Source organism: Borostomias antarcticus (genome assembly GCF_949987555.1).
Source record: "Borostomias antarcticus genome assembly, chromosome: 7".
Lineage (NCBI taxonomy): Eukaryota > Metazoa > Chordata > Actinopteri > Stomiiformes > Stomiidae > Borostomias > Borostomias antarcticus.
The window spans coordinates 17485648-17510390 of NC_140240.1; the positions used below are offsets into that span (position 1 = coordinate 17485648).

General features: G+C 43.2%; 1 protein-coding gene across 1 annotated transcript; it reads right to left on the minus strand.

Annotated features, from left to right (window-relative positions):
- Nucleotides 1-18654: 18654 nt before the first annotated feature.
- On the minus strand, nucleotides 18655-24454 carry pgap4 (post-GPI attachment to proteins GalNAc transferase 4). The gene is made up of 2 exons (XM_084440712.1): nucleotides 24424-24454; nucleotides 18655-20189 (listed from the first exon to the last, which is right to left on the minus strand). The coding sequence occupies exon 2, from the start codon at nucleotides 19957-19959 to the stop codon at nucleotides 18769-18771; it is 1191 nt and encodes a 396-aa protein (XP_084296838.1). The 5' UTR covers nucleotides 19960-20189; nucleotides 24424-24454; the 3' UTR covers nucleotides 18655-18768.
- Nucleotides 24455-24743: the final 289 nt, after the last annotated feature.

Consider the following 24743-nt stretch of genomic DNA (forward strand, 5'->3'; position numbering starts at 1 on the left):
CTACCAATGGTATAATCGCATTACTCAAGGTAACGAAGGAGTTCTAGCCAATCAGAGGCAGAGTAGGGCGGGCCTTAAACATGTTTTCGTAGTCTCTCATTCAGTCAGGTTAGACAACGCGCGACACTCGAGGAAGCTCCGAGTTGACATTAGCAAATATTCTCTATATAAAATCTCTGACGTTGGCTAGCAGCTAGCTCAGGAGGATGGATGCCAGGGCCCTGTACTATGAAACAGGATTACGGGGTTAGTGCGATAACTTCAGGTTCAAGGCTGGTTTATCCGTACCACGAAAGTGGTTCACTTTTCACCGTGCAATATCTACACGGTAATTTATGCTGCCGAGCTAACCTGCACCGGGGCAGGTTAAGTTCCAGATTAAGGATCAAAACGTATGAAGCACTGCCCGCTTTTACGACTTGTGCATTTACAGTCGTAGACAATGCGCTGGCTTGCATTAAGCCTACCTGCAGTTTCGTGTAGGCTGTGGGTGATGCGGAGAACCAAGTAAAAACACTCATTTAAAAAAAAGTCTTTAATGATGATTTATTAGACTAGCCTCCTGTTCCTAGGAACAAAGAGAAGTAGACTACATTTTAATTGAATTGTGATGGCACCAATGCCACTTTTTCCATCTTAATAGCATCTTTTAGTTCCTCTTGTATAGAGATATCACATTGTCTAGGTTACTCCAACCTGAAAAACTTAAAAACTATAGCCTACATTTGCTTTATTTAAGCGTCCACTGCCAGTCTAGGGGTGGCAGCTGAAATAATAAGATATATTGATATAGGCTACAATTACAGTTGCTTCTTGGTGATAGGCAGCGCACTATCCACTCGGCCACCGCTGACCTGGGAATTCTGTGGAGTCTTTTGGTTTTGATGTTCTGGGACCACTGCCTCTTGTGTTAGCAGCAATGGAATTGCAGGTCAACAACACGACGGAAAGAGGGAGCGACAAATAGGATTCCCTCTCCTTGGCGTTTTGGCTTACAGTCAACACACAAAAATGTTTTTCAGTTTCTAACTAAATGTAGAATGTCCCCCAGTTAAGGGTGGTGGTGGGGTTCTGACACTTCATAGTTAAAATAAAAACATACAGGATGTTTATGAGGAGGAATTATACTTCATAATTAATGATAACAATAATATATATAATATATATAATAATATATATAAACAGCAATTATGATGTGTTGAAAGCACAGCAATTGCAATGCCAATTAATATTAGGCTAAAGAAATTACATTTCCCCTCAGTTTAAACCGTTTTGAACCGACTTCCGGTTTAAGCCCCGCCCACTTCCGAATCCGAATCCGAATAATTAGCTGTCAAATACAAATACAAACACAAATAGTGGGCTCCCGGCACACCCCTACTCTAGAGGGCCAAATGAGATCCAAGATGACAGTCCGAAAAGTAACATAATTAGAGTGGCCAGCAACAAGCCCTATTGCTGAATCTGCATACAGTATGGTAACATCAGAGATTAAGCAACATAATCTTTTTGTGCATTTAGAGGAAACATTTCAAGCTATAGTCATCATTTAAACCAGCTGGAGCCATTGTATTCAATGTATAGATCCAAAACATTTCTCTCTGATAGAGCAGTTTTGCAATGTTTCCACCTCTGGATGGTACTTAAAAATGACGGAATAACAACATGGACATATTCACTTTGATTTTACCTAAAGATAACTGGGATGTGTCCCGTTCAACCACTGTATTATCCCTTTAAAAAGCTCCAATACCAGCTGTAAGGACACCACCGGTAACTGCCTGAACATGGCATAACACAACTGATCATGCCCTGGGGCAGTATAGCCTGTACCCTGTAGAGCAAGCTTGATTTCTGGTAAAGTCCATGCCCAGAGTATAGGTCATGTCCTCCCTCCTTTTCCTCACATCCCTATGCATGCAAAGTGTCAGGTCTTTCTGAGTCCTATGCATTTCATCCAGGTGCGCACCACTATGACTCTCTGACCCTCTACCTACTGTAGTTGCTTAAAAAAGAAAGTATTTGCCAAAGCCTGAGGTTCGCTTAAAAAGATGTTCAGTCAGGTTTATTAAGAAACAATACGATTGCAAACGGACTTCAAATAGTAAAAACACAGCGTGATTCTATCAGAGAAGAAGTGAAAGTCAGATCGCCAAACTGCCCCTTATATTGCTTCAAACCAACGAGGTAGTAGGTGTCATTTGATTGGCTGAGTCGGATATCACCCAGTGGGCGGGGGATGAAAACTTACTTTGAATATACTTTGAATATAGACAAAGGTCTGAGTCAGGGCAGGAAGGACAAGGTGTGGCCTTTCTGACTTGGACAAAAGAGCGAAGCAGAGGAGTCTGTTTACAATTACAATGGGTGTTTATAATCATAAAGGGAGATTGAAACCTAGGGGTTTTCAGGGGACTTGATGAATAGAAAGGATATGCATCTGAATAGTCTTGAGACTGTGTGTTAAATTCCATGACAACTCCCTCATCTGTGGCTGAACAGCCACATAAAAGATATACATCAGATAAAAATAAGCATAATCAAAAAAAATACAACGAAAAAAAAAATTAAAGAAGAGAAAAAAAAATCAAAAAAATAATCAATTACAACAGAAATTTCAAAAACTCTATGCTATACATGTGGAAAGGAAGTAATCTCTCCACTAGGTGGAGCAAGAACAAAAATAGATTATTTTCTTTCTACATGCAAATCACACCAAACTCCTTGTTTCAGAAATTTGACAGAAAACAAGGTCAGCTCATGTTTCAAAACATTATAAATCCTGTAGATAGATATTATGCATTTCGTCGAGATAATTTTCAAAGGGGTCATCTACTTCTCCGCCAGGTATTGAAGTCTGGACCATTAGTGCCTGAGCTGGAATATCCACTAAACACTTTGTAGCACATTTGATAATCACTGAAATGATAATGAACCCAAAAATAATACACACCAGAACAATAATAATAGTCCTAAAAATATTTCCAAAACCTGAAAATGCATTATCAACCTGTCCCCAAATATCCCAGGTATGTAATTGGTTTAAGGTCTCAAGTCCTCTTTTGTTTGCTTCATGAAATTCAGCTAGTGTGACGTTTGGGTCAGAAATGTAAGAGCAGCATTCACTCCCTACGATTGCACATGTACCTCCTTGAGAGGCTAGGATTGTATCTAATGCGAACCTATTCTGGAGAACAACTTTCTTTATTTCATTTACCTCTTGGCCAAGGGCAGAAATAACTCTATCAGATGCATTTATGTGTTCTTGTAGGACATACGATAAAATTTGTATTTCAGCATTATTCTGAAGAAAACCATAACTAGGAATCATTACTCCTAGTGCCGCATTGAAAATTGCGAGATTCCTACGATGTCTAATAGTAGTTTGTTTGTGGAGTACTGTCATCTCTTCCTGAGTAACTTTCCTGATCATAGGAATTAAATGAGCTAAATAACAACGTCCCATACTATCTTCAGGTAGTTTAGAGTATGCGGTGTTTCCACAGACTAGGAAAATGCCTTCAGGGAGTTCTATTTCCTTGCCTCGATACAGATACTCAAAAACTGGGTCTATACAAGAGCTGGTTCCTAAATCAGTAATGGCTGAGTCTAAATTCTTCCTAAAAACGTCAATACAACCTGTTACCTTCTGGAGAGGGACGATTTTGAATTGATCAGTGTTTGTTTGAACTCTAAGATTAGTTTGATTGAATAGTTTTCTCTGAGACTGGACAAAACAATCAATAATCTGACATTTTAATCCGGAAAATACAATTGAATTTCTCCATTCTACAGTTGTGGATAAGCCAGTACACACTAACTGTGCAGTTAAAGGAACTGTATATATCTGTGTGAAGACAGCTTGAAAATTATGAATTAACTGGGGTCCGGGTACTCTGGAAAAATGTATAACTCTAGCTAGTTCTAGTCGAGTAAATTCTGTTGGTTTCTGGTGTTGATTGACCTGCATAGTTAACTCTGTTAAAATGCTATTCTCTATACCGTCGTAGGAATTAATTAATCTATCTACTCCTGCATGAAATTGACAAGATGAGACTTGTTCCCTAGTGGAGAATGTATGGGTTGCTAACCCTTGCCAGTCATATTGTAACCACTCAGCCTTTGTTAAGGGAATAGGATATAGGATAGGTGATGTTGTACTAGAGGGGACCTGTTGACAAATCCAACAATCATCATAATCCATTTTGGATGCAAATTCCCGTACCATACTTATAGCAGTGTTAGGATGGGTCTTCCGATCTGAGTTGGATGACCTGGTTAAATACTGGTTACAATTAACTACCATAGTAGAGGGATAATCTGGGACAGGTTTGCAAATATCAGCACCATAGTTTCTGCTTCGAGCTACATTAATCACATCTCTGCTTAAAACACACCAATATGGCATTCTCCAATCAGCATTGGTCAGAGTCACCAGGGTAGATCCAAGGAACTTCTCATCGTCTTGGATTTTGACATCTGTAGAGTGTAACAGAGTCCAGTCATTCTTGTTCACAGTGTAAATCCAACAGTCATGTAGGTGACACTTCTCTTTTGGGCAATAGAATGTTACTGGGGAATGCAAGGCGTCTTCTCTTCTGGATCGCAACTTCAATGTTGCGTTGTTTGAATCAGTTTTGTTCAATGTTAGTTGCAGTGTGTGCAGGTGTGTGTGCGTGTGTGGTGCATCTTGTGAGGTCAAGGCTGTGGTGTTTCTCCATGTTGCCATCATAACGACCAGTAGAAGGAGGTGACCAGCAAGGTCATTTTTCCTCCGATTTCTCGTCAGAGGAGAGGACAGTGTGATGGCCCATGGTTTTGGCCTTTGAGCCCTCTGGTTCAGCTGCATCCTCCTGGTGTTGGCGATCTCCTGGTGGACCGTCGTCTGCTGCTTTGACCCGTCGGCAATGGCTTGCGTGGATCCACGAAGTCCTCTCAGCTACTTTGACCGCTGTCTGCGTGGTGAGTAGAACCTGGTACGGCCCAAGCCACCTCGGCGAGTTCCAGCTCTTTCGTCTGTGGTCGCGGACCAGGACCCAATCCCCAGGAGAGATGTGATGCAGGAAACCCTCCTTAGCCTCAGGAATGGCGGTCCTCACTCTGGTGAAGACATTTTTTAGAATGTTATTCAGTGCAAGACAATATTGTATCATATCATCTTCACATGACATGAGACTAATCTTATTTTGGGGAAACGGTGTGTTAGTCATTTTCATAGGTCGACCAGTAAGGACTTCATATGGAGCCAGCCCTGTGGTCTGGTGCGGTCTCCCTCTCATGTACATGAGTGCCAGAGGTAGAACTTTCATCCATGACAGACCTGTCTCTGCCATCAGCTTGGTGAGCTTTACTTTCAGAGTTTGATTAGCTCTCTCCACTATTCCAGCACTTGCTGGATGATAGCTACAATGCGTTCTAAGGTTAATCTGTAGGCTATTGCAGATTTCCTGAATGACACTATTTACAAAATGGGTCCCTCGATCTGAAGAGATTTTGGTTGGCAGGCCCCATCTTGGAATGATCTCTCTCAGGAGACTCTTTGCCACTGACAACGCTGAGGCATGCCTGCAAGGAAATACCTCAGTCCATTTGGAGAAAACATCAGTTAACACTAGGCAATATTTGTACCCCTGACATGGAGAGAGTTCAATAAAATCCATCATAACATGTTCCCATGGCCCACTTGGCCGAGGATGTGCTGACAGTTCCATTTTTATCCCTTTTCCAACATTGTTTTGCATGCATATGATGCATTTGGCACAGTTTTGTTCTGCAAAAACCGTGAACCCTGGTGCATACCAATACCTGTTAACATCCTCCGCCACCCCTGTTTTTGAAACATGATCTGGCCCATGGGCTAGTTTGAAAGCATAATGAAAACATGAACGAGGTAGTACAGGTTTGTCATTAGGCCCTAGATACAGGTTAGTTTGGTTGTGGAATGTGCACTTATTCCTCCATTTCTTCTTCTCCGCAGGTGGAGCAGATTCTTGTAGGTCAGAAATGTCTGCCAGGGACAGTGGAGGAGTCTTGTCAGGGTCTGTGGATGGTACAGAGAGCATAGAAAGCACAGGGGAGGAAACAGAGACAGCCGCAGCTTTTGCAGCAAGGTCAGCAGTCGAGTTACCCACAGAGACAGGATCAGAGCTTTTAACATGAGCTTGGCATTTACACACTGCTAGGCTAGATGGTAAAAGCATAGCTTCTAGAAGGTTGTTGATCAACACATGGTGTGCAATAGGTTTACCAGTTGACGTGAGGAACCCACGGTTTCGCCAAAGGGAGCCGAAGTCATGCACAACTCCAAAAGCATAACTACTGTCTGTGTAAATGGTTGCAGACTTTCCACTTGCTATTATACAAGCTCTGGTCAGAGCGAACAATTCAGCTGCTTGCGCTGAAAGGTGTTGTGGGAGTTTTGCTGATTCTAAAACTCCATCTAATGTTGTGACTGCATATGCGACAAGTGGTTGACCTGTTGTCGACCGCTGGGCTGATCCGTCCACAAAAAGCTCAAAATCAGGGTTAGAGAGAGGAACATCAGTGAGGTCTGAGCGTGGCTTATTGACCTCCTCTACTATAGCCACACAGTCATGCGGTTCCCCGTCTTCTGGAGTCGGAAGCAGAGTTGCTGGGTTAAGTATAGTGCATCTTTGAAGTGTAAGATTAGACATAGTCAACAGTACATTCTGGTAATGCAACAATCTTGCTGGGTGCAGGTGCGATGTCTTTGCCTGTAAAAGAAGAGCAGACACAGCATGCGGTACATGGACTACCAGTGGCCGCAGTGCTACTAGGTCTACAGAACTCAATACAGCCTCAGTAGTAGCTGCCACTGATCTCAAGCAGGACACGAGTCCTCTAACAACAGAGTCAAGTCTTTTGGAGTAATAGGCTACCGGTCTGTATCTGTCTCCATGCTTCTGTGCTAATACTGCTGCCATGTAACCTTCCCTCTCGTTCGTGAACAGGTGGAAGGTCTTGTCATAGTCAGGGATACCTAGACAGGGTGCTGTGGACAGTCTTTGTTTAAGTGTCGTTAAAGCCAGTCTGGCTTCGTCAGTCCATGTGATTTTGTCTGAGGGAGCTAATTTCTGTCCATGAGCTAAGTCAGATAGCGGCTGTGTTATCTCTGCAAAGTCAGGAATCCAAGCTCGGCAGTAACCTACAGTCCCAAGCAGTGACATCATCTGTTTTTTGGTTGTGGGCAGGGGAAGTGTAAGAATTACTTTAACACGGTCAGTCCCCAGTGTCTTTCCATCTTTTGTTATTAAGTGACCAAGGTATTTGACCTGCTCACATACTAACTGGATTTTGCTTTTAGACACCTTGTGGCCATTTTCTGCAAGGAAAAACAACAGCGCTCTTGTATCCTCAATACATGACTCCTTGTTTCTACTGGCAAGAAGAAGGTCATCCATGTATTGGATGAGAGTGCTGCCTTTTGGCGGGATGAATCCTTCTAGGTTCCGTGCCAACTCGACATTAAAGATGGTTGGAGAGTCCACATATCCCTGAGGCATTACACACCAGGTATAACTCCGTCCTTGAAAGGTGAACGCGAACCACTCTCTGGAGTCAGGGTGAACAGGGATAGAGAAAAACGCATTACTCAAATCAATAACACTAAAATGTGTAGCTGTGGCAGGTATGGATGACAGAATGGTAACAGGGTTCGGAACAAGGGCTGTTCTAGCATGGACAGCCTCATTAACAATTCTCAAATCTTGAACAAATCTCCATTCACCTGAAGCCTTCCTCACAGGCAGAATAGGGGTGTTGCAAGGTGAGCTGTCAATCTCAACAATAGCACCTCTTTCTAATAAAGAGGCGTGAACCTTAGCAATCCCCTCCTCTGCCTCTGTACTCAGAGGATACTGGGCACGTCTTGGACGGAATGTTCCCTTTGGGCTGACGACTACTGGGTTGACATTCTTAATCCTGCCTATATCAAACTTATCTCTGGCCCACAATGAGTCGGGCACCCCCTGCAACACAGATGGACTTTCTATGTTGTCAGAAGGAATTTGGACAAACGTGGGGTTGAGGCGTTGACCTTCCATTCCACGTACCACAGGTGTCAGCCATCTAAAAGGGAAGCAGCTTACCCCTGTTGTTGGAGAGTATCTTACTTGGTGTGGATCTCCAACCCAGTCAGTAGCTTCCATTGCCGTCTGCAGCCACATGCCTGTCTCCTCCTTGGTAACAAACTCAGAGACACCCAGTGAAATGTGTGGGACACCTTGTTTTTCATCATACAGCTGTTTCTGTGTCTCTGTCAGACACACAGAGAGAGCTGCATGGTCAGGATCTACATACAGCATAGCACATTCAAGAACCTCACTACTTTGTGGTTGTAACCAGACTTTCTCAAAATCATGATCTTGTTGTAGTGGGGATACATTTGCAGTGCAGTGTAATGAAGTCTGTGGTGTGAGGGGGGTGTCATATGAATAACAGGAGTTAATTTTTGAGAACAGCTTAGAACGTTGGAGTGACATCTGATCATTATTTTCAATGTTCCAGGAATATGTCCAACTTGTCATATGTTCTATAAACATAAGGTCGCGCAGTGGTGTTACTTGTTTAGGCCGGATAATGGTGACCCCATTTGAGTCACAGCACATCTGAAAACCTAGTTTGCACAGCAGATCTCTTCCCATTAGGTTGACAGGACAACAATGAGAATAGATAAATTGGTGTTGGAATTCAGCATCATCCAACACAACAGGAAGTGACGTAGTCATTCTCTCAGATTTTTCAATACCTGCTGCACCAATGGTCTTTGCCATTTCATTTGTTAGTTTAGGAACAACATTAATTTTTGAGGAGCTTAGGACTGATGAGTGTGCGCCGGTGTCAGCTAAAAACATGAGTTGCTCTCCATTAACTTCTAAAGTTACTACTGGAAGCTCGGACGGTGTTGTATGCAGATTAAGGTATTGACAAATATGAACAACCTTCTCTTTATCCTGTACAGCTGTACTATCTGACGGTCCCTCAGCAAAACTCTCTGTCTGTTCCTGGCCTAGTCATGACTGTTGCTGTGGGTTGTTCAGGGAAATTCCAGCAGGTGGCGCCGAACCCCAGGTTGCAGGATTCTTTCTCTCATTTCGCTTGCGGTAACTGTGACAGTCTCTGATCCAGTGACCAGTCTTACCACAATGAAAACACACGTCAGTACTGTGTTTGTTCTTATGCCTGCTATTTCCTTTCATGTGACGACCCTGTGGTCGTTGTTCCCTCTCTGATCTCCCGGACTGGTTTTCTATCTGTTCCAGTTGAGCGGCTTGTAACTTCGCTGTACCTAACTTAAGTTCTTTCGCCTCCCTTTGTTCAATGTGAACGCGAAGCCGCTCCGCATACCGGAAATGGTCAACAACTTCCTCGAGCGAAGTTGACTCCCAGGTGTGGCAACACATCCTAACTTGGTCAGACAAAGAGGAGAGAGAGTTATTCATCAACTGTTGTTTTAGAATTTTCTTATAATCGGCATTCTCTTTGTCCATGCCACTGTGTGACGCAAAGACTGATTCCAGTCTTTCCCAAAATTTCTCGAACTGCTCATCGGTTTGTTGTTTACAGTATGTGATACGGTCCCAATCCATTTTCTTTGGGAAACGAGTTTTGATTCTGTTCAACAGCGCAGCATTTTGGTTAGCGAAATCGGCATGAGAAAAAGGCAATGTAATGTCAAACGGATGTTTCACATCCACCCATTTTAGCCCAAGGCATTGTCTCATGATCATGGCGATTTCCTCTGCGTGAGGCTCATACATACGAACTAAACTGTTAAAAAGAGTTTCAAACTCGTCAATATCTTTGGTTGGATCGGGCAACGTTTTAGCAACATCACTAAGTTCGTCTGAACGCCACGGTCTGTACACCCTGATTTCAGGGGTCCAGGCCTCGTGGCCATCTGCATCATCTATCTGAGACGGTCGGGGATTAGGGTTCGGGCATCGTACCATTGGGGCTAGGAGTTGCGGTTCCTCCAGACTATTACTAGCTATTTGTAGTTGTTCCAAATTTAACTTAGCCTCAACTATGGCTCTAGCCAATTCTTTCTTCCTGTCCTGCTCTTGCTTTGTGTGACATCTAGTCGACAGAGCTATAGAATGGACGGGAGAAGAGGGTGGTCCTGGAGGTACGCTCCGGTCGGGGGAAAGGGGCGCATTTAATTAGTATTGCGGAGGCGCCTGCATGTGAGGTGCAGAGGCAATACTGGGAGGGGATACGGCAGAGAGAGAAGGGACGTGGCTAATAATGGCGGGGGCATTGTTAGGAGGTGGGATCACGGCGCAACGAGTCGAGGGACAGAAGTCTAGGTCAGAGTGATTCACTGGGGGAAGCGGCGGAGACGCCGTCGGCTGTATAGTTTCACTGTATCTTTTCTCTGACTTCAAAAACCCTTCCCGCGCTACTGACTCCCAAATTTTAAACGCTGCCCAATCGATAGCATTTCCACTTTTCTTACCCAACTTTGTCTTCTCAAATGCTTGCAGTTGAACTCTAATGTTGGCCAAAGCTTTAACGCTAAGAGTACCAGATGGAGACGGAAAACTGCTATGTTTAGCCCAGAGCTGAATTTGCCAACAGGCACTGGCAGAATATTTTAGCGCAACAATTTTAGCCGGACCAGACAATTTGAGAATATCAAGTGGCGAGCTAGTAACGGCACCCATTTTGCACCAAAATCGCTTACGGAAAAACAAACCAAAAAAAACACTCTCCTACACTCCTTCGTAACACGGAGATGAACGTCTCTCAGACTACTCACTAGCAGTTACGTTTTACGGCCCTTAAAAACAGTGTCGGCAAAAAATAAACAGTAGTTACCTGAAAAAAAATGTATATATACAGCGCTTAAACAAACACATACAAGACAGAGCTGAAGTTCAAACAGTAAACATAGCAGACTAACAATCCCGTGCACATACAATAAAGAAAGACAGCAAAACTCGCACGGGGACGCAAACACAAAAACCGACCAAAAGACGACCAAACGACGACTTAACACACGGATCGTACCAAAATACTGTACAGCTTTGGTCAAAGCTAACGCTCGTTAGGTCCACCAATTCTGATCAAAGCTAACTTCTCGTTAGGTTTACCAATCCGGTCAAAGCTAACTTTTCGTTAGGTTTACCAATCTGATCAAAGCCAACTTCTCGTTAGGTTTACCAATCTTGATCAAAGCTAACTTCTCGTTAGGTTTACCAATCTACCCGGGATCAAAATGGGAAAACGTTTCTCCAAGAAACGCGGATTTGGAAACACCAAATCACTCCCTGTAGCTACTTTTCTGCGGCTTTAATCTCATCCGCGACCGGCCAAAAGGGAAGCCTGTTCTGAACACTGCTTATACCCTCGTAACGAAACAAGGACGAAGTCAAAGGACAATACGATATAAAATCTATTGCTGTTCACAACCTCCTTAGATAATTACTTTAACTTATAGTACTAAAAATACCCACGCTGGGGTTTTCTGTTTTCAATAATCCAGACCAACAAGCTGAACCGAAACCAAGGCAAATAACAAGCATAAAAGGATCTTTCAACGTACCGTGAGTTTTAGCCGAGTGGAACCAACGGCGGGGCGTCTCCAAAAGCAATGCGCATAGACGCAACGAGAGAAGCTTCCCAAAGCGGCTACCGCTTCCGCACGTCTGCGTCCCTCGGTTCCACTCCAGGCGAACCTCACCGCAGTCGAATCCCGTCCCGAGTCGCCAATTGTAGTTGCTTAAAAAAGAAAGTATTTGCCAAAGCCTGAGGTTCGCTTAAAAAGATGTTCAGTCAGGTTTATTAAGAAACAATACGATTGCAAACGGACTTCAAATAGTAAAAACACAGCGTGATTCTATCAGAGAAGAAGTGAAAGTCAGATCGCCAAACTGCCCCTTATATTGCTTCAAACCAACGAGGTAGTAGGTGTCATTTGATTGGCTGAGTCGGATATCACCCAGTGGGCGGGGGATGAAAACTTACTTTGAATATACTTTGAATATAGACAAAGGTCTGAGTCAGGGCAGGAAGGACAAGGTGTGGCCTTTCTGACTTGGACAAAAGAGCGAAGCAGAGGAGTCTGTTTACAATTACAATGGGTGTTTATAATCATAAAGGGAGATTGAAACCTAGGGGTTTTCAGGGGACTTGATGAATAGAAAGGATATGCATCTGAATAGTCTTGAGACTGTGTGTTAAATTCCATGACACTACCCTGGGTAGTCCTCTTCGGTATACTCTCCTGAGCGGCAGCTAAGACATGACCAACTACTTGGGCCATGCACTCCTCTACACTACCTTCCAGTGCCACCCGGTGAGCCGAAACCTCGCAGCAAAACTGAAACTTCCCCCAGTCAGCCTTATCAAAACACCACCTAGTGAATGAAACTCCGTCCTGAACATGCACGCCAACATCAACTACTGTCAGTACTGGGAAGTGATCACTACCTATTGTTGTGGTGCTCTGGACAGACCAAGTGCATGCACTCACTAAGCTACCGGACACCAACGTGCGATTGTAATGGATTTTAACTGATCTAGTCAAAAAGGATTTACCAAGATTCGCTCAAACAGGTTAAGTCTGGTTTATTGAGAAAACATACGAGCGTAAGGACTTCAGGACAACGCACATGAGTGGTTTATCCAAAGAAGTGCCGCCGCCTGGTCTTGCGCTGCCTTATATTCAAGCAAAACACAGGTATGGCGCTTCCAGGATGTGATTGGCTAACCCATTGTACGTCATATTAAATGGCAGGCGTCATCAACAGTGGTCGAGAATACAGACACGTGACATGAGAAAAGGCGGTAATTTCTTGAAGGGACAAAGAATGGTTATTCTGGAGTAGACAACATCTAAGTGTGTTGACCTCCTGGAGGTCATCCTGTCATGAATTAGGTTAGCACAGCTATGTGAAAGGTTGAGGGAGGTGGTGAATTACAAAAGGAGGTGATGAAACTATAATTTCTATGACACGATCCAGGCATGACAGTAGACCCCTATTTTCATCCACCCTTGTACCCTGCCCATCATTAAGACACACCAGTGACCTCTCATCCAACACTTCTTCTACAACAAGACCATTATTATCAGTGTGCCCGCTACCCCATAAGCTGTTGTTAAAATCCCCACACCACAGTTCCTTACCCCACACCATTCCCGCCATGTCCTGGAACACGTCTACAGTAAGACTCCTACATGGGTTGTAGAAATTGATAACCGTAACATTCCCACCCTCCACACAATTCAACTACCACACATTCCATATCGCAAGGGGAGGCCACCTCCCTGTAAGCAATCCCCACCTTGATAAAAGTCACACACCCTCCACCTTGTTGGTTGTGAGCCCTGTCTTTCCTAATGGAGCTGTACCCAGGGATCACAAAATTCAGATGAGCCTGCAACCAAGTTTCCTGCACACACACCACATCTGGAACCGTGTCTAAGTCATACAAATATATTTTCAATTCCTGCCCATTGGCTATGAGGCTTCTCACATTCCATTGTAGAATGTGAAGCACCATCAAGAAAAACTTAGCCCTCAGCATGGTCACCCGCTTTCGTCAGCATTGTGTGTATCTGGTCCGGAGTGACCTCTCTTATGTCAAGGAATCGTTCAACTGCCTCCACAACTGCTTTGATTTTATCAGTCTTCCTACCATGCTATGGTGTAACATTAATAACATGGCATATGAAGGCTACAATCTCCACTTTATTTATAACCAGTGTGTCACTGCCAACCTGACATTTATGGTTACAAACACTAGGCGTGGCTGGAGGCACTGGAGCACGTTTCCCATATTCATGTTGGTCCCCACAGCGTGCACACCGAACCTGTTCCTTACATTGCTGCGACATCTTCAGATGCCCACGAAAAGAAATTAGAATCTCATTCTTTGTGCAAGCGCAAAATAAGGATTTGTGACTAATTAAAATAATTTATTGCAAAGATTTATAAAGGAAAATCTTCGACGGGCCACTTTTTACCCATATTGTGCATTAAAGGGGCTATAATGCTGTGTTCACACTGGGTGTAAATTATTCCGGTCGCGCGGCGAGTTTACATAGAAAGTCAATACAATTTGTGCGAACTGGGCGGCAGGCGGCACGGGCGGGGCGAATCAGGCGATTAGGCGCGCAGTGACATTCGCAAAAGTAAAATTTTTGGAACTTTCTGCGGCGGATTCGCGCGGCAACCCATTGGATCCCGCGCCGAGATTAGTGCGAACTGGGCGGCGCAAATTTTCTCGCCACGCCTGGTGTGAACACAGCATAAGGCAGGTTGAAGACATGTTGATTCAACATACAGATCTTCAACAGAATTTCAACGTTATTTATAAGTATTTTATCAACCTTTTTCAACCATTGAGCATTCATTGTTGCTTCAACGGTGTTTCAAGGTTGAAATGACGACTTTTAATCCAACTATATTTCAACGTTGAAGGTCGGTCGTGTGCCAGCTGGGTAGGTAGGCCATATACATTAGCCATTACAAATAAGGAAATACATGTGTTAACCCCAGTTCAACCCAAGCTTAACCACGCCCATCTCCTACCTCTTGTTGACCGACTTTTACTTTAGTTTCGTTAAACTTCAACCACTCTGGTGGATGCGCATTATATAACTATTATATGACTAAAATATGTCCTCATAGCAGGGAGGGCTGTCTTTCTGATTTCATGCATGGCTAGCCAAACAAGTTTAACCCCCGATAGCTCCTGCAAAAAAAAAGAAAGTATTAAAGCTGCTACGCAGCGATGAGGCGGGGCCAGGCAATTTCCGACAAGTTTAGGAGCAATAAGCGAGAGAATAGTAAGACAACAAGAAAGTTGACATTCCAATGTTCATTTTGTACATTCATATCGTATAGTAAAACATTTGTAAAACATTTTGATGCATTGTAAACTTGATTTTGATAATTCAATAATCTGGTCAATGAGTTTGTGAATTACAGTCTGAAGATCCAGTGTAGCAAGTTTGGTGTTAATTGTTTGAAAAATGTGGGATGAGATATGTTTATAAATTTTTACAGGTTTTGTTTGCTTTTCTTCATATTTGAACATTAACTTCAGCAGCTGTGTACTCAGTCAGTTGCCAATCAATCGATTTAGTCATTGTAATCCTCAGCGGGGGTTGGGTAGGGTTGCCAACAGCGATGTCTCCAATTCGTGGAGCTTGCGCTGGATTGTGGGTAATGTAGTTTTCTCTGTATGAAGTGTTGGTTTCAGAGGACAGAATTAAACATATTTGTAAAAATTCTATTTTTGAGATAAAATTCTGAACAAAATCACACTACATCTTGGATATGTGGCCAATGTTGTCACTTTTTATGAGGATGATCAGACATTGATTTGGCGAGAATTAATAGGAACTGTATACAGAACTGCTAACAGTAAAACCTTTTGATGTGCTGTGGGCTCAATTTTTCATATTTCAAAAATCTGTGAGGATCGTTTGGTAAGGACAGTCTGAAGATACAGTATATCAATTTTTGTGTCAATTGAACAAGAAATGTGGGAGGATATAGGTTTGATAGGTTTTACAGTTTATGAAAAAATCTGAGTGACAGACTTCAAAATTCCTGCAAAGTCAGAGTGTATGAAAGTTTTGTCTCACTTGGGACTACATTGACATGGTGGTTTTACAGTGATAGCACCTATGGCTGATTTGTTATGATTTTTTAAAGTTTTAAACTTTAGACTGTTGCTGTAGCGCCACCTTCAGCTTTATTGACCTACAATGCAGGTTGAGGACTTTGGGTATAGTACTGGAGCTACAGTATGTGCAAAGTTTGGTGATTTTTTGTCCACGGGAAGTCAGACTTCAGTGGAAGATGGAGAATAATAATAATAATAATAATAATAATAATAGTAATAATAATAATAATAATAATAATAATAATATAGGCAAATACAATAGGGTTCCGGCAGCTACGCTGCCTGGCCCCTAAAAACAGGCAGATTCAGCTGTTGAGAGAGGAACTTGAATGAGGTGTAAAACCTGGCTTCATACTATCCATGTATCTGCTCACCTATGTGCACCTAACCAGCTGATTCTAATCAGCACATCTCAGCCAGGTAAGAGGAGCTCATTAGTGAAAGTGGATGGTTTAGTGCATGGGTGGATGTGAAGATGGATGGTTTAGTGCATGGGTGGAGGATTTAGTGCATGGGAGGAGGTTGATGGTTTAGTGCATGGATGAAGGTGGGTGGTTTAGTGCATGGGAGGAGGTGGAAGGTTTAGTGCATGGATGAAGGTGGGTGGTTTAGTGTATGGGAGGAGGTGGATGGTTTAGTGCATGGATGAAGGTAGGTGGTTTAGTGTATGGGTGGAGGTGGATGGTTTGATGCATAACTTTCTGGGTTTTACACTTCTGGGAAAGTAGCCTACACATAAAAAAAACAATGAGTAGTCTACAGGTAGCCTGTACATTTGAAAAGAAGACCATCTTTCGCTATATGGTCATGTCATGTTCTTTTTGTCCACATTGATACCTACCGCAAGATCCATTTACCGACACCCAACAGAAACAATTGCAGTTACTTGCTTTGAATAGAAAGGTTTGATATACTATACACAAAATGTGGCTGTGAATTTTTTTTTAATAGCAAGGGCCTACAGTGCCTGAGTCTTAAGGAAATGATGTGTAGGCCTAATATCAATGAAAGAAATAATTCTGACAGACACATCATAATACACGAGGACATTATTGAAATGATGAACAGTTTGTTTAAGCAGGCTAATGTGAAAAAGTGTATATTGTGCAGAACTTGCTAAACAAATTGATGTGCAAGGGTCACAATGCAGTTAACAACATGACAACAAGCCTGGCTAGGGAAATCAAATGAAACAATAAATAAATACCTATTTTGTTATATTATATTTGGGATATCTTTCATATGTATTGCAAACAGTATCAAATGAGAACTGGTTAAAGAGCAAATTGCAGGTTGGAGACCCCAGTGAGTCTATGTGTAGGAAAATTATTTATGGATTAGATTTTCATAAAAATTACATACTATATACACTACAGTGACTTCTGGAGCTGTTTCTGTTACTTCCACATCTAAAAAAATTGCCAAACCGATAGGCTACTTACCACTTTGTCATGCATTTCTTGCATTTGTCATGCATTTCTTTATTCTAACATCATACATATGCCTAATTGTTTTATCCTCCCCCCAAAATACAAGAAATTACTAGTATTTTAAACTTGCCTATTATTGTGATTAACTTAATCAATTGACAGCACTAGTTTAGATTTATCTGCAGCCAGAAACCGGAAATAGGCCTACAGAGAGAGACAATTGTTTTGGATAGTGTGTAGTTTTGTTGCTCAAAAGCTGTCTTGTTTGTTGAGCTCGGTGACTTTCCTGTCTTTGGAAACAAGAGTTTATGGTGTTTTGAAGGATATTCTATATGCCCAGAGATCCATTGTGTATTAGCTGTGGTATGAGCACTGAGCACTAATATCTCAAGAGTGAAGTCTGTCAACATTTTTTGTCTGACAGTTGTATATGATTGCAAATAACCTTATAACAGGGCTTATAATGCTAAATACCAAAGTAGTCTTTTAACTTAAGTTTCATTCATAAAATCACAGTCCAATGATGTTGATAAAGTCCAATATTTACATTTTATTAGCCCACATAATAAACTTTGCAGCCAGGTTGAATAAACCTCTGTTAATTCTGACCTCTTCAGCATCGGCAAATTATGGGAAAAATTTAACTATTATACACGATAAGCCTGCGATAGACTTGCTTTTAACTACTGCATTGGCTGCGGTTGCCAGTGCAGGTCCTCAGAAATTAAACACGCCACAAAATGTGTGCTTATCTATGCATGCGCATTGTTAAACAGCAAGTATACTGTAGGTTTTAGAGGACTTACAGAATATTACAGAAAATATGGGTTCTCAAATAATTATAATATACGACACCACTGCTGAAATATGGATAAAGTCTAATGTGTGTTTGATGGCCTACACTTCAGAAGCAGCCCATTCAAAAGACATACTTAACATGATCAGTATTATGGGTAAATACGATAGACAGTTTTCTAATATTATCAGATAACAAAGATGTGAATGCTGAAGTATTTCAATAGATGCATCAGATCCAATGCTGAAAGACTGGTGAAGTCGCAGGTAGGAGAAGATAATGTCAAGAATGACAGGCACTGCTGGTCAGTGATGTGTTGAGGAGGAGATGCTGAGAGTGTGTTTAGATCAAAATACTGTATCAGTTCACAATCAGACCGACCCTAAAGTGAAAACTCTGAGGTCAATCAAACTCCCCTTAAAATCCCTTCCACATATTTGACCCAGGTGGGATCTGTATGGAGTGCTGCTAATAACACATCCCTTACAAGTACTATAAACCCATAGACCTTAGAGCACCTGACACATCATGAATAAATTAAATAAGGTACAGTAATGAACAGTAATATGGATGTAGCCACAACCATAGCTTTTGAACTCAGCAATATTACTAACAACAATTTAATCTGGTGGAAGTCGACGATATTGCTTACACCAATTTAATCTTCTTAGATCTAACATACACAAGTGCATAAATGAGTGGAGACAATTGTTGTTTGTTGTTGAGGCCCAACTGTGTCAACTAATATACTGTATGTGTCCTCTCAGTTCCTCAGAGTTCCTGTTGCATCAACTAATGTTAACTAACTAACTAACTAGCTCGTCAGAGGGCCTGGAGGAGGTGGGCCTGGAGGGGTTGGGTTCTAGGCTGGGTTAGGGTTCGTCAGAGGAGTTTGGGCCGGGAGGGGTTGGGCCTGACTGAGGAGAAGGCACCGATGTGGGAGATGAGGTTGGGCTCCAGGCTGTGAGCCATCTCTCCCGGAACGCTCCTGGCCATCTGATACAGAGCCATGTCCTTGGCATGGCCCTTGATGCAGTACGAGGCATCCAGGTACTCCGCTGTCCTGAGGGAGGCATTGCCGGGGAAGAGCATGGCCGGGGTGCAGCACTCGGTGGCAGGCGACACGGCATAGAGCTGGGGCGAGGCCCGGCGGAGCTCCAGGAGGTAGTGCCTGCCCGCCAGCTCCGCCACGGCCATGACGTACAGGGTGAGGAAGAGGAGGTGAGCGGTGGAGAGGGAGAAGGTGAAAGAGAACGGGTTGAAGTACGGGAGGGTCAGGAGGAGCACCGTGGCACCGACCAGCCCGAGTCCGACCCACTCCAGGATCCGGTACGGCTCCGGGTTCCAGTAGCGCTGCAGTCTCTCTGGGTGGTAGAGTTTAACGTAGAGAGTGTGGAGGGCGAACCGCCGAGAGAGCAAGTTCTCAACAACAATGAAAAAGTCGTGGCGAGGCAAGGCATCGTCCTCGAGGACGATCACGTTTTGGGGTCTTGCCAGCTCCCACCCTTTTCGCAGGCAGAAGACGTAGTCTCTCTTCTCCCTCTCAAAGGTGTTCACCCTGGCTCCGCCCTCTCTCTGCCGGTCCTCTGGGGAACGCCTCACCACCTGGAACCGGCCCTCCAGCAAAGAGGCATCCTCGTTGTCGAGGGGGCCACTTTCCACGTCACACACCAGCACCGTAGTGCAGTGTTGATCGCTGCCGCCGCAGCCTCTCAGGAGCTCCGCCAGCCGCTGCATCACCTGGAGCAGGTAGTGAAAGTCCCTCCCCTCTGTCCGCCTGGCTGTAACCACAGTGACCAGCAGCTCTGGTCCCTCTGCGATGTGGGCGGAGCCAGGTGAAGAGCTTCCCTCCCAGTAGCGCAACGCCTCCTGGCCCCTGGCATAGCTCTCCTGTAAGACGTCCTCGCTCATAGAGTCCAGGTAGGTGAATTTCCTAAAGTAGTATGAGTAAAGCAGCCGGTGGCAGAGCAGTGGCAAAACGGCACAGAATGTTACAACACACAGGATCAATCCCTGTGACACAGGGCTGGACCAACGCAAATGCTGACTTGTAATAACTTTCCATCGAGGCATTTGTGAAAGCTGATATCTTGTAGATATGCAGTGGTGTACATGGGGTAAAAACAACAAAGGGTGTTCCTGTAGTGGGTGTCTTGGTGTCAAAACCACCCGAGTTGAAAGAGAAAGCAGCTGTTCACAAGGCTGGTGGGGGCTGGTCAATGCATCCAGTCGATGTGTGCGCAGCACGGCGTGTGTGGTAACCGTTCAGTCTCTGTGTTTGGCAAGCCAAGTATGGGCATGGACTAATGAGAGGAAGACAAACAACACAGAGCATGTGAACCAACTTTCATTGATATGGTGTGCAACATGCCTGTCCTGGACTGCTGTCAAAAATAAGGCAGCTTTAAAATAAGTGTTTTGTGATATGGAGTTGTTGTAGGCATACGGGTGTGAAAGTTTCTAGCTTCAACATCCTCAGTTTCTGCCATTTCCCAGGATTCTATTGTTTGAGGGCAAAAAGCGTATTCCCACCCTCCTATTGACTCTGTAAAGAGATTTCAGACATTTAAGAACATAACATGCGTATTAGTTGGAATTGAACATGTAAGGGATAATCACAGAATAGATGTGTGACGTGTGACGACATGGAGGCTTTTAAAACGTTAAACGCACACCTACTCATTGATTATCTCGCTTATACCATGGCCATTTGCCAACAATATTAAGTAAAAGCATTTGCAAATACAAAATAATGTGCCATATACTCATATGTTCAAGAAATATACTGCAAAAAAAAAGGGAACACTAAGGCCTGATTCATAGTCGACGCAAACAACGCAAGCTACGTTGTGAACGCAAGCTCCAACATGACTCGAGAGCTTGCGTTCTGTGTTTTGTTTTATGGAAACACAAGGAATTGCACTATTGCTTGCGTCAAGTGATACATTTCGGCATTACACATGCAAGGACGCAATGAGATCTTGCGTGGCCTTGCGAAGCTTGCACTTATGTAGTTTGCGTCGACTATGAATCCGGCCTTACTCACATCCAGCCCTCAATGGGTTAATGATTTTGGTTTGCATTGACCGTCATTTTGTTCCCAGCGAATTGCACAATTTGATCAATAAAGATTTTCAACTTGGTTATTTCGTTCATGGAGATCCGCGATGATGATTGGCGACTGGCGTTCCCTTAATTTATTTGAGTAGTGTATATTATTGTAGCAAGCCCCAGGTTCAGAAGGAGGGGTCTGCTTGAGGGGAGGGGAGGGGGGCTGGGAAATGGGGGGATCTAGGGGGAGTAGCTGCACCTTTAGGTTTAGAGGGGTTGAGCGTGATTTTTCTCATGTGTGTTTTAGGTGAGGCGTTACCCACCAGTTTAGGCTAGCTAGCTAGCAGGTTTGTTGTTTTGGTGCAGTCACTTGTTGTAAGATTAAACATTATTTCGCGTATCCCTCTTCTTATTCTAGCAAGCCTTGGGCTGCAGATCGTTAGTGCTACATTATTTTGTCTATATGCGCACTGACTTTCAATCCATCTGCGCTTTCTGTCAATCCAACTTTGCCCGTGGTTACAAACAGTGAAATGTGACCGTGGTGTTTTGTGATGAAAAGGCTGGCTTGCTTGCCAGACATCTCATTATCCTCAAATCAATAACTTTTTTCACATTGAATATGCATGATAGGCTAGACTATCCTTCACTTACTGGCAATCCTGTCCCCGTAATGAATGTGACGGTACCACTGACAGTGATATGCTGTACCACAACGTGGAATAAAAAGTTTTTGATTAGGGGCCAGTGAGCTGTCTGTCTATCATAAACAGTTTGTTGGTAAATAGATTTGATAATTGGACAATTGATATGTCGCACAGCAAATGGTATCCTACACTTGGTTCATGGCTAGCTAGCAATATCAGGTACAGCAGTCTATGAGATTAGCTAGTTTGGGTTTCTGTCAAAGCTGCCACTTTTAAAGGGGTTCTTTGTTATTTTGGACATTTAGCCCTCTTTGTGGTCTGTCTAGCCTACCATGAACCTGAAACATAGAGACCACCATTTCACTGATCATTACAGAATTGAGCTAGCTGCAGTTTGTATGCAGGCTCTCACTGGGCTTCAATGGAAGTCAATGTGGCATACGTAAATGCGTTGGAACAACTATGAAGTGGTCTTCTGAGACGGGAAGCACAGGGTCTAATCTTACCAGTCTCAGTATGCTCTCCTGTGAAATGTATCGCAATCTGAAAGTTTTTGCATGTTTGGCATGGCTTGGACATAAGCATTCCCCTGCTGCTTGTTTTGTGCAAGTCATGCCAAACACCTAAAAATATTCGGATTGCGATACATTTCACAGGAGAGCATACTGAGACTGGTAAGATTACACCCTGTGCTTCCCGTCTCAGAAAAGCACATTCATCATAGTTTTTCAACGTATTTAGGTATGCCCCATTGACCTCCATTGTAGCCCAATGACAGCCTGCATAAAAACTGCAGCTAGCTAAATAGTGGAACGATCAGTGAAATCCAGTGAAATTATGGTCTCTATGTTTCAGGTTCATGGTAGATAGACCACAAATAGGGATAAAAGTCCAAAGTAGCACGCTGCTCCTTTAATGTTGCTATAGTTACAGATTGATAGTGCATTAATTTAAACTGGTGATTACTTCGGCTGAACTACGTTTTAACGCACACCTGCTGGCCAATCAGAAAAGAGTATTCACCCACATTATTTTAAGGTAGGCTAGCTATGCTCCAGGGCTGGGAGAGGTTTTTGCGTAATATGTATATCGTAGAATGAGGCTGAAGTTAGAACCAGTTTCTCAGAATCCGTTTGGCATTATCCAGTCCACCTTAAAAAAAGGTTCAAATCGGGATTGAATCAAGATGAAAAGAAAACTACCCAAAATGTCACAGGCTCTATACTACACAGTGGTAGTAGACCCCCTCCCGGTCTGACTTGTGGAGTTTCACGAGATTCTGATGTGGCATTTCAAAATAAAAGCCTTCTAAAGTCTCAAAAACTGCTTAAATCAGGATTAAAAGAAAACTACCCAAGATGCCACGGGTTCTATGCTACACAGTGCCAGTAGACCCGCTCTTGGTCTGACTCGTGGACTTTCAAGAGATTCTAATGTGCCATTTCAAAATAAAAGCCTTCTAAAGTCTCAAACTGCTTAAAGGAGTAGTAAAGGGAAAATGCATGTTTAGCCCTGTTTTAATGTTACTTATGATCATATACAATGGTTCAGATCAAAACGTTTGCAAAACTAGCACTTTTGAGAAAGTCGGATAATTTCGCTACCACCATTTAGGTCATACAATGGATGTGGGTGGGCACCTTGAAAAATCATTCAAAAAGCAGTTTTTGAGACTTCAGAAGGCTTTTATTTTGAAATGCCAGATCAGAATCTCGTGAAACTCCACAAGTCAGACCTGGAGGGGGTCTACTACCACTGTGTAGCATATAACCCGTGGCATCTTGGGTAGTTTTCTTTTAATCCTGATTTAAGCAGTTTTTGATACTTTAGAAGGCTTTTATTTTGAAATGGCACATCAGAATCTCTTGAAACTCCACGAGTCTGACTGTGAGGTCTCCTACCACTGTGTAGCATAGAACCTGTGGCATCTTAGGTAGTTTTCTTTTAATCCTGATTTAATCCTGATTTAAGCAGTTTTTGAGATGTTAGAAGGGTTTTATTTTGAAATGGCACATCAGAACCTCGTGCCACTCCACGAGTCCGACTATAAGGAGGTCTCCTACCACTGTGTAGCATAGAACCCGTGGCATCTTGGGTAGTTTTCTTTTAATCCTGATTTAAGCAGTTTTGGAGACTTTAGAAGGCTTTTATTTAGAAATGCCACATCAGAATCTCGTGAAACTCCACGAGTCAGACCGGGAGGGGGTCTACTACCACTGTGTAGTATAGAACCTGTGACATTTTGGGTAGTTTTCTTTTAATCTTGATTCAATCCCAATTTGAACCTTTTTTTTTAAGGTGGACCGGATAATTCCAAACGGGTTCTGAGAAACGGGTTCTAACTTCAGCCTCGTTATCGACGAGAGGCTTACTAACGTCCTGCCAAAGGTAAGGATAGGCTACAGGCCAACTCCACACAGATTATACAGGAAGAGGAAAGGGCTATACGGCTACTTGCTGTACATGTGGGACGTCTGGGCACGTCTATCGCAAAACCCATATCTAGCCGAGCTATCCTTGTCGCAATAAACTCCAATGAGAAGAATGAGATGATATAGCCTACAATTACATGATGAATGCATCCAATAGCCTCTATGGTAGGAGTCTCAGCTGATCAGCCAGTGTGTTGTGGTGGAACACTTTCACCTGGCTACGACTCGATCCATATCCAGTCAAACACGTAAGCATGTCTGCCTGCCTAGTAGCCTATGCACTAATAATAGCGCTGTCCAGGAGAACACGGCTGTTAAATGATGTAGCACTGTTGTAACTGCATATAAATAGCATTCATCTGTACCTACAGAAAACGCATAGAAACGCCTCAAAGTTGCTACTGTACCTTGTCGCTCCGAGTTGCACCATGGCTTCCGTCGCGTCTATTGCTGACGGGATTTACGGTAGTAAAAAAAAAAAGAGAGAGAGAAAGGCGCAGCCTATTATTACCGTAATATTCCTACTGCCAAAACCAAGTGCGTTTTTATGTGAGCTCAAAATTAGCCACTAGATGGCAATCTATAACTAGAAAATTGCATTTCCTGCAGAAAATGCGTGTGAATGCTGAGCAGCTGAACGGAATAGCAAAAGCATTGCTGAAAATGCATGAATGTGAAAAATCTGAAATGTCAAATGCATCACACCTGAACGGCTGAATATCCTGGA

Excerpts from the sequence above, each read along its gene's own strand:
- pgap4 (XM_084440712.1), bottom strand. The coding sequence starts at position 19,959 with ATGCCTCGATGGAAAGTTATTACAAGTCAGCATTTGCGTTGGTCCAGC.